Here is a 16,421-nt window from a genome sequence, read left to right as displayed (position 1 = left end):
TCTTCAATCATCTTCTACATACATCTCATTCCCCTTCTCTGTCTCCTTCTCACCCCTCTCTTTCTGTGTGTGTGTGTGCGCGCGCGCGCGCGTGCGTGTTGGTGTTGCGTGCGTATATCCCTATCCCCAACACATAAAGCAAATTACCTTCTGTGTATTACAGTATATGTAATACTATATTCTACAAAATTGTCACTAAAAAATGTCACTGCTACAAAGACCAGTGTTGAATTTGTAATTCATTGTTCACGAAATAATCGCTCCATGCAATAATATACTTATATCAAATATATATTTGCTTAAGAAATTATACAATAAAATATTTGCTAAATAACAGTTGATATTTGTTTTTGATATTTGGTATACATCAGAAGTTTTAAACTCAGTTATGAGGAAAATCTATACAAGCAAATGTGTTTTACGTGAATTATTTCCAAACACTAATTTTGACCTTTCGTGATCTTGAAAGAAACATATAACATTTTGGGTACATGTGTGTATAATTAATTACACGTAATTTTAGGTTATAAGAATGATTTCAAGGAGGAATGAAAAATTCCTCGCTCTCAGAAAAACCAAAACTCCTTTCAGAGAGATATTCCAAGATGAGCATGAGTCCAACGGAATACCTGGTGCCCTCTGTTAATGGAGGATTCTCATAAGCTGCGTAGTTTCCGTTGCCAGTCTCCTCTGTTCCCAGCGTAATATATGTCCTGCTTTCCATCGTCTCCTGAAAAATTTAATTTTGAAATTAGTTGTACGTACTGGTTTAGTAGAGACAACTAAAATTATGCACCTTGTATTCATAATTTACAAGTGGTAAAGAATGTTGTATAATTTGACTGCAATGATTTGCTTATTGATACTTCAAACTAGTGAGCGCAATTAATGACTAAACTAAGTGATGAATTTGTAGGAGATGACGGTTAACAACTAACCTGAATATTTCAAACTAAACTCGAATTTTTAAGTTCTTGATTTTTTTAAATTCTTTTTTTTCTTTTCAAAATTCTGTTAGTGAAGAAAAACTTAAGTTCATGTATCACACTAATTAACTATTATTTACTTAATATCATTGAGCAATTTCTTAGAAATGTCAACCTTGATGGTCAAAATTATATAACGATGTGCACATTATTTTATAGAGAACATCTTTAGATTGTGAATATACAATGCATTGGTTTCTAAACTCTAAAATTTGACTCCGAAAATTATATCATCAAGTAATATTCCACAATATTTGATTCAGGAAATCTAGATTGATACGTTACCTAATATATGGGTCTGTTACCTTCAAATTTATTTACATAGTGCTGGAAGAATGTATGTGAAAAAAATTGCTATGCAAGAAGACGGAGTACTACATATTATATTTCTTGGGTTCATTATCTGATTATATGTTTCATGAAACATACCGTACACGTAGAAATAAAAGCTAAATAAAACTTCATCTAAAGTATCAGTCTGTTTGAATTGCTCTATTATGGTTTTGTATTCTTTGCTTAATGTTATGGCTATTTGTTATATTGGTCCTTAAGAATAAAAAGTTTGAAAGTTTTTTAAGAATGCATGGTTCGTTTATAAATTTTGATAGTTTGTTGACTATACTGCCGTATTATATGCGAGAAGAAATCATGTACGATGGTGGAAAATCTTCTTCCGCGAATAGTTGTGAGCTGCGGTTTTGCGCTTCAGAACATCGCCTGTTCTCGACCCAAGTCACACAACCAGCAAGAGCAACATTTAATGTTTCAGAATATGATTGTTTTTTATCACGTTCAACCAAACGCTGAAATAAATGTTCCGGTTATACTAGGGAAAGTACTTTGTTTCTAGACATAGAGACTTTTTTCAACCCCACTAAGGACCTGAAAATGTGCAACGTTCAGACATGTAATTTTTTGTTACAAGAAGCACGGTTTATTTATATCATTAAAATATTCTAATTTTTAATTACAACGTGTGTGGAAAAGTGCTGATATATATCCGTATATATATGTGCATGTATGTAGGAGCAGGGCCGGACTGGGACTGCCGAGAGGGCGTTGGCAATTTTCCTTAAGAGGTGCCCCAAGAAATCGTTGCTTATAATGGTTTATCATTACAATAAAGGCTGAATTAACACATACAACTTTTTTGAGTATGGTCTATTTAAAGCAAGCACAAGAAATTCAAGAGATTGTTAACAACACCGAAAATAAAGTCCCACCTAATGAAAGGCAAATCTATTTTCCATTTATTAAAATTCTGAGCAAAAATAAAGGAAAAATTGAGCAAAAGTTTTGGTCTTTTTGTGACTGAATATATATATATATACACACGCACAGCAGTGACTGAAAAGTGTGTATATCGTGATGCATGAATGTACTGTACTGTACAAATTCGCAACGTACATCATCACATAAAAACTTATTTTCTGGTATCATATTTCCCCTTAAAATACAAATACACTACTGTTAGGTACGTACTGTGCACACAGTTTATGTTTTTTAACATGTTTCTATTAAAACGAACCAGAATTTAAATAATATTTTACAGTTAAAGAAGGCGTTAAATTGCAGAACTTTCACAGCATAACATGTTGATAATGTTGTCACATTATCGACAGAATCAGACTTGTTGTCAGCCTGCTAGAGTTTCCAGAATGTATTCCTTGAAGCTTCAGCTAGAACTAGATCTAAGTTCCTCATTTGTAGATAATCTGGGAAGGAAGTTGTAATTTTTAACAACTGTAGTCACATCATCGCATTAATGACTGTCTCGAAATCGGTGAACTTATCCAGATGAGCTGTGCCATCATTTCGCACATTTGTGTTGTATTAATTAGAATGGCAATGAGAAGAATGGTTGTAACAAGCTGACAGAATACACGTTTGTGTAACCTCTCTTCATTTTCGCGATCTTCAGTCCAGTAATGACGATAACCAAATGTTTTCGCGGCGTCACTTCCGCTTCTCCAAATTGTGGTTCTAATTTCTGCAAAACGAACGCTGGGATTCTGTCGAAAATAAACTTCCAGGCGTTTCTAAGACTTTCAGAACTACTTCAAAATGAAATGCAAACATTCAGACACTTCTGTGCCTGTAAGTACTAAATTGAGACAGGAGCGTAGCGCCACGTATGGATGTGTTCTGCAATAATTTCAGTAAGTTTTCTAATTCACAATTAGAAAAATATGCTTTTCCATGACTTATAAGCAGGATGGGATTTATAAGGGGGATTCTTCTCTCTCATCCTTTCACAATAATAATCCGTGGCGCAACAGCCCGTGAGGGCCAGGGAGGGCGTACATACCGATTGCCGGCCTCATCCAACCAGTTACTGGGTGATCCGTGGTCAGCACGACGAACCCCTCAGTTGTTGTTGTATGTTTCCATGACAGGTTACGCTTCTCATTCGTAGCTCCCCGTTATCCTCACGATGTTCGGCGGCCACCGGTCCCATACACAGGCCGAAATCGGAGGAGAAAAGTTGTACTTCGATCAGGAGATTTGAACTAGCGCGTGTCCCTTAGCCGCAGCCCAAATTATGACGCAACTACTTTGCGAGACGCATTTCCTTCATAAACTGTAACTCTTTGCCCCTTGGGGATGCTATAGACTTATTATTGAATAATTTATGTAATACCTCAATGCTTCGAAATAAAAAAAAAAAACAACTGTAAATTCTCCTACACTGTATTTTCTTCAAATACCACACTGCTGATAAAAAACAGTTCTTGTGTCGTTGTTAACATTAAAACAAGTAGTGAAATACAGTATACTAAAAACTAATCCACACGAACAATAATTCCACATAAGAAAATGATTTTATGTTACGTGTACAGCACTATACTCGACCTTCGCTTACTTCCGGCATACGGGAGCCATTGAAGAAGGTGATTGCCCATGCCAGAGGGTGAGGAAAGAGGAATGGGTGGAGCTGATGCCCCTGGTAATTCGGTAATTTTCTTGTTGTACAATTGGCAAGAGCTAAGTTTGTGTTGTTTTTTCTTATTATTATATTAATATAAGTATACTTATCCTTTGAATTAATTGTTTCTATTTAGTAACCGCCAGGCCGCTCAGTCCTACTCTGTTGTTTGTAAGTCCAGCGGCGGCTCAAGATTAAATTTCCGCCCGGGCGAGATGGTTTTTGCGCTCCATCTACTTTTCGTCCTACCCACCCCCTTCCCCCAATCTTTCTACTCTGATAATCCAACTTCCCAACTTCCTCCAATAAAAAACATGACCATACTATGTACATATAATGGTTTTAATAACGAAAAATAATATCCTGACTTCTTTGCATATTTTAAATGTTGCTTTTAAAGAACACTTTGATTGTAGGTATGTGTTTATTTAATTTAAACATAATGGCTTCATCTCTCAGCTTAAATTGCTACGTGATTTTGTAATATAATTAATATGTTATGCAGCAGTAACTTCAATTAATTAAACCACTTGTTTCAGCCACGCATCAGGTCGAGGCCCATTCCCGATTAGCTTTCCTATGCATAAAGTGGACTTAAACATAAATTGATACAAACAAACAGCCACGCTTATGTAATCAGCAATAAGGTTCTGGCGCTAATCAAATAGGGACGTCCCGCTTTTGGCAGGCACCTCCCCTGCGAGGGTGGCTCAACGGTCAGTCGCTTGGATCGCTCGGCCCTTAAGCAGCCCCTGTGTAAGTCCAAGAGGGAACGTAAAAGAAAAGGTTTATTCAACAGCTCCATATCTGTGACCGAATGTGAGCAGTACAAAATAAAGAGGCGTCGAATGTTTATCTTCGAAAGGGCTTCGAGGCGAGAGGGCGTTGTGGGATTTTGTCCGGTGTCTCGGTGGACCAATCCGGCCCTGTGTACGAGTTATAAGTTTCCTGACGAAGTTATTCGGACAAGTGTTCTTTGTTACAAGCCAGATTAAATCTGCATGAGGCCCGTACGCAAGAGAGGACCAAGGGGGCCATGCCCCCCCCCCCCCACTCGAGCCATGAAATATTTTAAAGTGACCATATAAAAAACTACATAAATAACATGGACGATTTTCTAGATTTTGCAAGGATTTCAATTTTCTTCTTGCATTAATGAATGGGATGTTTCTGTAGAGAGGTAGACTCCAGAAGTCTGCAGTGTAGATTATTTAGCAATTTTAGTTTTATAACCATTTATGCAAAGTTACCAAACATCGCAATTTGGTCGGGACATTTCAGTATTTTTAATCCGTCTTGATTTTTTTCGAACTGCAGTCTTGATGAGAAAATGTCCTTTTTATCTTCAATCACATTCATACATGTTCTTCATTATAAGAATCATTCCTAATACATGTAATTTAACATAAATATACTACTTTGTAAACATAGATGATCTTTATTACAAATCAAATGATGGCTGCTCAATGGTGGTGGCTTTAGAAAATTGAAAATATCATCAATTTGTGAATATTGTATAATTCAACTACTCTTGAGATTGAGAATGGAATGTAAGCAATAAGCACCGAGCTGTGCCCCATGTGACAGCCTTTCTCTATATGTGACTGTATTGTTGATTGTCGGGTCAGGGAGAGAGGATGGGAGGCTAGCACTGAGTTGATATTTTCCCCCGTTACTTTGGTCCATACTATTGCAACACTACAATTATACATCCAGCTGCAATACTACCATAGCATTGGTGGTCACATCCAGGGTACGAATTTCCATGACGGAGGGGGATCTCCTACCTTCCCACCAACGATCCTGTTGTATTAAAATTCAGCCCCCCCCCAATCAAAATTTTCCGAGGAGAATAGTTTTGGCTATAACAATAAAAATAGGGGTGTAAGAGGTTATCGTTCAACGTAGGACACGCAATTGTCAACCTCACTTCCACGTTGTACACCCTGGACTGCCCCCTTTACAGCGTCTGCTTTCAACCGAAGCCAGAATATTTTAATATTTTAGTAAACGACATTACATTTAATATAGGTAAGATAAGGGGCTGGACCCCGTATAACGTGCAAAATAGTCTTTAAGTGCTGACGCACCCAAAATTTCAAATTCAAACAATAGAAATAAGCAATTAGTTTTGACTTCATATATACTTTACTAAGAATAACATCAGAAATACATGCAAATAAGAAAGAAGAAAGAATAATGGCAGTCTGTTTGTGAATGTTGCATACAGCTCTCTTTCTCTCTCTCTGTCTCTCTCTCTCTCTCTCTCTCTCTCTCTCTCTCTGTGTGTGTGTATCTCTTTCGTTCCTTACATCTGGTAACAGCATGAGGTTAAAATGTACTTCTATAGTCATAGATAAGATTTTATAATTATATCAAAATGGAGAACGGAGCCGTAGCTGCGGAGGGGGTTGTCATTATAGTCACCCTAGGCCCCTGAAACACAGAAAGTAGACCGATCTGCTATTTCTCCACCATTGCTCACCTCTCATCACAAATAAAACATAGCACTTACATCTCAATTTAATAGGAAACTAATGTGTTCTCATAGTGTATTATTTTTTACCACTCCACCAAGTTACGTATATCAGATTTTTTTAATTTTAAATCTAATTTCCAGATGTGAACAATACCACACACTGCTTGAATGAAGATGAGGTGGGATGTTTAGGATTGATTTGCCTAAAGTTCTTTAAGATCTATATTTGGTTAAAGAATATTTTCATGATATTTCTCACTTAGTTGGATATCGTCTTAGTCGTAATTTCTTCAATATGCTCCTTTCGTAGTCTTACCCGCGTCAGTGGTTCATCCTCTGCATCGGCGGTTGCGAATAGCATTTTCCGCACCTAACTGTCATTTAGGAATACTCAATAGTTGTTGCCTATTATTGTTTGGTACTGCTACTATTAGTGGCAGGAGATTTTTTCGTTATCCAGACACATACATATATTTTCCGCTCCATTGCATTATCAAAGGTGCCTCAGCCTTAGATTTATTTATTCATTTATTTATTTTGTATCTTAGTGGCTAAGTCGAAGAGGATAGTTTGCCTTTGACATATTATGGATGAGTGAGGGTCAATCCATATAAATTCGCACAGCCCGCCATGGATTTCAACGAAATTTATTTAAACTTGTTGTGCAGATGAAAATTTGAAATGCCCAAAGACCCACACATTTTCTAGTTCTTTTAAAAAATGATTTTACATAAACAGAACAGGTTACCTCCTGCAAAAAAACTCAAATTGCATAAATTAATATTTTATCCAAAAGCGGTTCTATGAACTTTTCTGTACTTATGTTTCACTCTGCCCTAAGTACGTTCTAATATATTTTGAAAAACGTTGTGGTGTTTGCATGGCTTATGTACACAATTTATGATAACATTTGAAAAACGTTAATGTAGACTTCAAGGAAAAATAATGATATTGCACATTACCAAGATTTTCCTAAATTTATTATAATATTTAAAGGAGAGTGACAATTATTTTACAAGGCACGTACTGAAAGTCATGATTTTTTTTCGATTACCCTCAGGCCTTGACCTTTTCGGTTGAAACCACACGTATGACAGGTACAGCCATCGCTTGTCCACTTCATGAACCACATGCTCGTGCATGCGTACCTTCTCCATCGGTGTTGTCGAGGAGAAAAATTACGCCCACAGACAGTTAATTTCGTCGAAGTACTGTGTTGGAATTTCTTGTTAGTGAAAACGTTGGAGCTGCAGAAATACTTGCAAAGGTAAAAAGGTGGGTGAAACATTTTATAGATGGTAGCACAGACATTAATGATGAGCCTCGTAGAGGCAGATCGAAAACAGCTTCCACGCTCAACACGGACCGGATTGACGAGCTTATCCGAAGCGAGAGGAGGATAACTGTACGAGAAATTGCACATTATCTGAACATTGGACACAGTATTACACAGGACATCATAAAGAGTGTTGTTTCTCTGTGTTTGGAAGTAACTAGTTACAAGTAACTCAGTTACAAGTAAGAGTTACTTTTTTAAGAAATGTAACTGTAACTAGTTACTTTTAAAATCAAGTGACTGTAATTTAGCAGAGTTTCGTTTTTTCAGCAGAAGTAACGTTTCAGCAGTTACTTTTACAGTTACTCTACAACACTAAATTGATATTGTGATGTAAATTACTGACAATTTGGCTACTTTTCTTTCCTCTTCACCATTCATTTGCGTTGCCACACTTTCCTGTCCGACAGTTGGAAGCTGTGTTTGGCGACGGTAGAAGGAGCCTCAAGCAATGCCCCCTATTCCTGGAACTGCTCAAGTAGAGGGATCACCCCCTGAAGTGATGCTCAAGGACAACCTCCATTCATCCCTTTCATCTGAACGTTTGTTTACTTGTGCCATTCAAGAAACTTACTTGTCTGAGAAGGGGACTGAGGTTTTGGAGTTATTTTATCACATAATGTTAAGAAACCATTTTGTTATTGATTCATTGCTTCCATTATTTTTTATATGTGTGCAGATATAGCTAAAAAAGTACAATCTTTAATAACAAATAAGAACCAATTATTGCGCAAACATATTTTATATTTCACTACAGCTCAGAAAAAAACTTAAACTTGCATCAATGCTTTCTTGTTTACATACGGTGCACGTATGTAGTAATTGTATTAATTATAAAAAATTCCATAATTGTTATAGGCTTGAGGGTCATGTCAGTACACACATCCTAAGGAGGGGGGGGGGGTTATTAGGCCCACCAATGGAATTTAGCCTCTTATGTCAGTTACCTTTGTGACTTTATGAGCAATCGTAATACAGAAACATTGGAAACCGCACTACGGCACCATGGACACCGGGTTCGAACCGGGTCTGGCCATGAGTGTTCTTTGTGAGTGAACCTTCATCAATTTTATATCATCACTTATCGTCGTGATTAGCCAAAAGTGGCAGAAAAGCTACGTAAAATAACCTAATTCAATCATACGTGTTTGAAAGAGATGGAGAGAGAGAGAGAGTGATTGAGTAACGTTATGTTAGGTGGTATAAAATCATAATTTCATGCTATTTCCATACAGGCAGTAGAATTGCCGTCCCCCACTGCAAATTTCTAAAATACAATACTGATAATATAAATATATGAAGACTTATATTATGAAGCAGATTATTGATTGTGTGTAAATTATTTGCAAGAAAATTTCGAACTGAAAGTAACTGTAAAAGTAACTGTAACTGAGTTACTTTTCAAAATGAGTAACTGTAACTGTAACTCTGTTACGTTTTGTAGAAAGTAAACGTAATTGTAACTAGTTACTTTTAAAAAAGTAACTTTCCGAGATCTGTTGGTTATCACAAGCACAATGCCATTTTGTAACATAACAACGCACGTCCCCATACATCTGGACGGACAGTACAGGAAAATTGGATACATGAGTTTGGAGCTAATGCTCCACCCAATCCGAGACCTAGCTCCGCCCGAATATCACTTGTTTGCTACGATGAAGAACAGCATTCGGGGTACCAAGTATGTCAACGATTGACCGATCTGGTTGTTATGTCGAAAAGTGAAAACAAGTTCCAAATTATGTATTATTATAGGTAGAATAAAATAGTGGTTCTGACTTTGAGTAATATCGTTTGGTTCATTGTTTTGAGTACACACTTTGCATTTATGAATATTACATGCATTTGAATACAGGTGGGTCATTAGTTTTGATACACAGTTTTAAAAGACAGACGGGCTGATATAAGATAAGTACAATATCACACAAAATGATGTGGAAGAGAGCTAAAATACCACCGTCACTTTTAAAATGGAAAGGTGGTCATGTAACATATCAAAATGTGATAGAAGTTGACGAGAAATACCATGGTCAGCTCAGTTATATCGTAACTTTTAATATTAGTTTGCATTTTCGAGATAAAGTTGCGAACACATTATGTTTGCATTTGTTGGTTCGGCGATTTCATCAACATCTGTCGGGCGTGTCTCTTGCGATTATTAATATTGTCTGACACTCATTTTGAGAATGAACACTCTCTCATTTCAGTGTGCATTTATTGAAAGTTCTTTGATTTGGTCTGTTTGTAAACACTATAAACACTTCTTATAACATCGCAAGTGTCAATATTCTCTTATATTTTGCTCAGGCAATACTTCAAAGTTTGTGCTGTTGTCGTCTATGATTAATTATTTGTGTACTGTTATTAAATGAAAAATATCTTTCACAATTCGCGAAGGCGAAGCCAAACTTCTGTGGGCTGATTACATGTCTAAATTACCTCAATATTAACATAAAAGCAAACGCAGCAAATTACTTTTTGAAAATAACTTTTATCACAAAACTTCACAACTGTTACATCGATTTCTTGACTGTTATCTCTTTTATCATAGCAATCACAATGTTGCCAAGCACATTAACGTTGTATAATTTAACATAAATAGATAACAAACGTTATTAAATAGCAACGTAAACATTAACATTTGAAGTTAAAAATAGATAATAATGATAATGACAAATGAACATAATAAGTAAAATAAATTTGTGCTTTAGAGAACAGTCACAAGTTCTTGCTTTCAATTACAAGTGACACTAGTGGCAACCCTCCCACGCGTTGCTTGAATTCACGTTAGAGCCATCGTTTACTATGTTGGGTTGCAGAAATACTGGTTGATTTTAAGCGCTCATAGCGCATGAATTAAACGCTCTCGATGTTATGTTTTTAAGGAAAAGTTACTTTTTTTAAGATATCTACCAGCATTCAACCGATTTTGAAGTTGTTTTGTGAGAAATGTATATTTACACTGGTCAAAACAATTAGGGGAGCAAGCAAGAAATCCCAAAACCAAAGTTGAAAAGTCAAAAGTAGCAATGTATGTTGATGAAGTGAGTGTGTCCTCAACCAGTACAATTCATCTGTGATGAATCATCAGCATGAAGAGCTCTCTAGTGACACCATAAGGCACGTGGCAGAATTTGTGATATGAGGAGCAATCACGAGGTAACTTGGGAACACCGGTTGTGTGGTGCTTGCAGACCGTAAGTGCAGGTGGGATTCAGTTGAGTAGTGTTGAATAGGAACGATGGCAGAACAACAAGATTTAGGGGAATCTAGCGCATGGAGAGCCATTGGGAGGATGGAAGCAGGGCAAACACAACGTGAGGTGGCTGCAGCCCTTGGTGTGTCACGCAGTTTCATTTCCAGGTTGTAGACACGATTTCAACAGACAGGTACAGTACGAAGGAGGCCTGGGCAAGGTCGCCCACAGTCAACAACAGTTAGGGAAGACCGGTACTTAGCATTGTCGGCTCGCAGGAATAGCCAGCAAACTGCAACTGACTTGCAACGCGGCCTTGTTTTGGTAACAGGACGAAGAGTCTCGGGTCAAACTGTACGAAATCGCCTGCGGGAAAGGGGTCTTTATGAAAGAAGACCAATGGTGTGTGTCTCTCTGAATGCCCAACACCGTAGGGCCCGCAGACAGTGGGCTGTGGAACATCGTGAGTGGGGACATGGAGAGTGGAGTTCAGTTCTCTTCTCGGATGAGTCGGGTTTCAGTCTCCAGTCAGATAATCGACGCATTCTCATCTGGAGGGAACGTGGGACTTGCAATTATCCCGCACATGTGCGCGAAGTGTCTCAGTATGGTGGCGGTGGCTTAATGGTATTAGCAGGGATCAGTGTTGGTCGACGTATTCCCCTGCACATTATCCGGAACGGTACTTTGACAGCCTTACGGTACCGGGATGAGATCCTCAGGCTTCATGTTGTCCCAATGGCTGCAGATATCGGTGATCGTTTCATTTTTGTAGACGATAATGCCCGACCTCACCGAGCACGTCTGGTTGACGCCATGCTACGGGATGAGGGTATCGAACGAATGGTATGGCCAGCGTCCTCCCCAGACTTGAATCCCATTGAACATGTGTGGGACACACTCGGAAGACGCATTGCTGCTCGGCCAGCGCCGCCTACAACTCTTCAACAGTTGGAAGTGGCCCTTCTGGAGGAATGGGTGAATATCCCGCAGGCTGTCGTTGATAACCTTATTGGTTCCATGCAAAACAGATGTGCAGCTATCATAGCAGTTCATGGTGACCACACGCCTTATTAGAGGTATGGATCTGTTGCGTATCTGTCCATTTCTTTTGTCTTATCACCGTGCTGTTCTCCTGATTTTGTGCAGTACCTTGCAGAAATCACCCCTAGAACTCTGTTGTGCTAATGACTCAATAGACATGTATTGTACTGGTTGAGGACACACTCACCTAATCAAAATATATTGCTACTTTTGACTTATCAACTTTGGTTTCGGGATTTCTTGCTTGCTCCCCTAATTTTTTTGACCAGTGTATATTGTGTGTGTAGATAGGTAGGTAGGTAGGATATCTCGTATGTTACGTGTAATATCCTGAAGTGTAGAATAATCTTCAAAATCCTTCCGAGCAGTTTTTTTAAGTGTAGCTTATGCCTAGTATTCTTAACGCATGTATTGAAACCAAAGTTTAACATTTTAATGAAAAAATAAGTGTTGTGTGGTTTTAGGGGGAAGTACGCTCAAATCCTGAAAAATAGTAACATAACTGCTGTAAATTTAGAACAGTTGAAGTGAAATAATTACAATACAATAATTACCATGAATCATTCGTCCAATTTTGATTGTGAGCAAAACATTGGTATAGTATACTTGTATCATGATAATGGACGAACCTTTTTTTCTGTTTCACACATCATCTGACCGTATTTTCAAATCTCATTTTAGATTATACACATATGTGCTTATGAAAATTTTAGACTATTTTGTGGGGAAAGGTTTGGTTACCAATTAACTTTTAAGATATGCTTGCTTTGGAAAGGAAGTGGGGGAAAAGTTGTAAATAATTTCATTTCTGTAACTGTGGCATGTTTGGAACATATACGCAGAAATCGTTCAAACAGCTTAATACCAGCGTAGTCAAATTTCTGTTTAGTTTCCAATTTTGGACATGAAGGAACGTGTCTCACAGTAATTGATTGGATTGGATTGATTTGGTGTTTTATGTCCACTTTATGCACAGTAAGGCTAATCGGGACTGGACTTACAGTTTAACGGAACCACTTGTGCCTCCACCAGCTATCGAACCCGGGACCCCTTGATTACAAGGCGACGACGGTACCACTGCGCCATCGGAGAGGCCCCCTCACAGAAATTGAAGAGCATAATGTTCATTGTAGCTTTTTAAGTACAGTTCGTCTTTGGTACGTTCAGATCATCCATTCTGACGGCACAAACTCTCAAAAATTAGATATTTTTGTTTCAAATTTCAGAGCAGCCAAAAACTTCAAAGAATTGCTCTGTAAATCAGTAAAGTAATTGAATATAGTGAGTTTATAACGTACTGTAACAATACAATGAAAAATATGCTTCACACGATAGTATAACGGGCCTCCCCAATGGCACAGTGGTAGCGTCATCACCTTGTAATCAAGGGGTCCCGGGTTCTACCCGGTGGATGCACGTAGTTGTTCGGATTCCACTTTAAACTGTATGTTCAGTCCCGAATAGTCTTACTGTGCATAAAGTGAACTTAAAATACCAAATGAAACCAAACCAAACGGTAGAAGCACCGAAGAGGTATATTTGTTTAATTTTCAATATTAGGTAAAAAGCTTCTACTTTAGCATCAACAATTTTTACTTTATATTTTGCGTGGTTTTGCAAAATAGAATAGAAACTATGTTAACCCTCTGTTGGTATACGCGTGAGCGCGACGCTCACCCTGGGATATAATTGTAAGCTCTTCAGTCCCAGACAATGATATCACATTCTGATCTTGTGTAGCTGACGAGATAACGTAAGTTATTTGTTGTGGCATTGCTCTCTGTCCGCGCAGACATTTCATTTTCACGACAGTCCGTGTTTTGTGAGCACCGCGTACCAACAACGTAATCAATCTCTTCACGAATAGTTTATTTTTGTGTGCACTGAAATCGTGTTGTATCACTTTTTTCTCTTTTGATTCTTCGGTAATTATTTAATTTGACTTATACACTTATTACTGTCATGATTTCTTGCTAAATAAACTTTGAAACCAGTAACGAATGAACAACGGCAGTTATGAGCATTGTTTGCCGAACATAGTGATGATAAAAACTGAAGACCTGGGCAGTATGTTTGATTCTTAGGGCACATGTGGACGAGTTAAAATTACAGTGGTGTAAGTCACTTAAAAAAAAAACTCTTACACACAGAAACCAGATCTATATACATCATTCTGTTAACAGAAGACGTGAAGTTAATCAGAAATGCATTCAACTGTCAACGGATGACAGTATAAGGTCTAATGATAAAGGAAACAGCTGTTGTGTTTATCAGCAAAGTGCTGTGAGTCAGACTTTTTTTCTTTTTAAGAATGTGGCTTACACCACTGTAACTCTAACCCGTCCATATTATAATGCTGTTGATGAGTTATTGAAAAGCGAAAATGATAGCAACAAGGTTCAAATTCCTTGCGAAGATGATACTATTTTTATTTGTTATTTTCCCTCTTTATATTGGGCGGGATGAAACTACGAAGAAGAATTTACATCTCTCTCGTCAACACTCAATAAATTATTGAATGTATTACTAATGTTGTGCAAATAAGTTAACATGTAAATTCCGAATAAAATTATAACAAATGTTGTGTTTTCCGTTATAAATTTTCTCTCATATGAGGTGATCAGTAATATTGCAATAAGAAAGTAGCCTTTTGTTATTATGTAATAAATAAGAAATATTTTAATATGTAAGTGCAATATACAGCGTGTCCACAAAAACATTCCGTGATTATAAAAGACCACAAAATTTTAATTAATTTTAATTATACCATTCGAAAGAACAGCTGAAATAATTTTAGCTAATGTGTAATTGTTGGCGTTAACTACAACAATAGATGGTATAACAATAAAAAAATGAAAAAGGAAAAAATCTTTCGATTGTTAATATGTTATTGTAAATGTCATTGTTGTTACAAGCAAATTGTGTTACTGTTGATGTTTACTGGATGATTAGGTTTGCATTTCAGTTCAGTGTGAATTCTGTAGCGTTTAGAGATTCATGGCGAACCCACAGGAACGTAGTTGGTGTGTACTGGAATACCATAACACACGGAGTGCAGTGACAGTTCAGCGTGCCTTCCGACGGACCTTCAGACATGTGGCACATACTGACAAGACGATTCTGAGATGTTACAGAGATTTTGTAGAGCGAGGATGCATATGTGATCATAGGAAAGGCCATTCAAGGAGACCATCTGCCAATGTGGAAATTGTGGAACTGGTGCGGGAGGGAGACATTTGTACGTAGTTCTATGAAGTTTGTGCGTAGAGCTAGCCAGCAGTTAACATCCCTAAATCCTCCTTGTCCAAAATCCTACGTACTAGTTTGAAGTTACATCCCTACAAACTGCAGTTACTGCAAAAGTTGAAACCTGATAATAGTGAAAAACGACTTGCTTTCTGTGAACATTTATGAACACTTATGGAGAATAATGAGGACATGTCAGCGAAAATTATTTTCAGTGACGAAGCAACGTTCCACGTCAATGGGAAAGTAAACTAACACAATGTTAGGATTTGGGGAACCCAGAATCCACATTTTGCTTTGGAGGTTGAACTTGACTCCCCTAAGGTAAATGTGTTCTGTGCCGTATCGAAACTGAAAGTGTATGGGCCATTTTTCTTTAACGAGGGCACTGTCAACAGCATGGATTACCTTGATATGCTCAGTGAGTGGCTTTTTCCACAATTACAAGAAGAAGACAATGACTTTTTTTCCAACAAGATGGAGACCTCCTCACTGGCATCTCGATGTTCTGAATTTGCTAAATGAGAAACTTGAAGGAAGATGGATTGGTTGCTCCAGAAACAAATATGCATGTTCTGCAAGCCGCCATCGAGGTCCCCTGACTTGACTGTCGTCGTCTCCTTGTAATCAAGGGGTCCCGGGTTTGATACCCGGTGGAGGCACATAGTGGTTAGGATCCCACTTTAAACTCTAGGTCCAGTCCCGACTAGCCTTTCTGTGCATAAAGTGGACTTAAAACAACAAATCAATCAATTAATCAATCAATGACTTGATTGTCTGTGACTTCTTCTTATGGGGACACATAAAAGATCTTGTATACGTACCTCCACTGCCTCAAGATCTGGAAGATCTGAAACGTCTTACCATTTCCGCCATCGGGACCGTCACTGTAGATACGTTGGAACGTGTATGGCATGAGTTGGAATATCGCCTTCATGTTTGCAGGATGACATGTGGAGCACACAATGAGTGCCACTGAGGTAGGTAGTGAGGTATTAAAATTTTTTGAGTTTCTGTTTCTAATGGCACCAATTTTATATAAATATGAGTACCGAGAGCGATGCTATAGCTATGTGTTTATAATCACGGAATGTTTTTGTGGACAAGCTGTATATTTCTAAACCATTTTAATGTGATAAATGTGAAACGATATTCGAAAAAATGCCCTAAAACATGAAATCCAAATGTGAGCTCACACGTATACCAAC

The 16,421-nt window shown here is 37.8% G+C and overlaps 1 protein-coding gene across 1 annotated transcript in view; it reads right to left on the bottom strand.

The window, feature by feature from the left end:
- Nucleotides 1–281: 281 nt before the first annotated feature.
- LOC145994361 (uncharacterized) overlaps nucleotides 282–16,421 on the bottom strand; it is a 389,770-nt gene continuing 373,630 nt past the window's right edge. The window contains exon 21 of the mRNA XM_083130476.1: nucleotides 282–730. Within this exon, the coding sequence (XP_082986602.1) occupies nucleotides 539–730 (192 nt within the window). The 3' untranslated portion in view covers nucleotides 282–538. The remainder of the gene's footprint in view (nucleotides 731–16,421) is intronic.

The sequence above is a fragment of the Lepisma saccharinum genome, chromosome 10 (assembly GCF_977018435.1).
Source record: "Lepisma saccharinum chromosome 10, izLepSacc3.1, whole genome shotgun sequence".
Classification (NCBI taxonomy): Eukaryota; Metazoa; Arthropoda; class Insecta; order Zygentoma; family Lepismatidae; genus Lepisma; species Lepisma saccharinum.
Note: the sequence above shows the minus strand (reverse complement) of the source record. Positions and strands in the feature narration are given on the sequence as shown.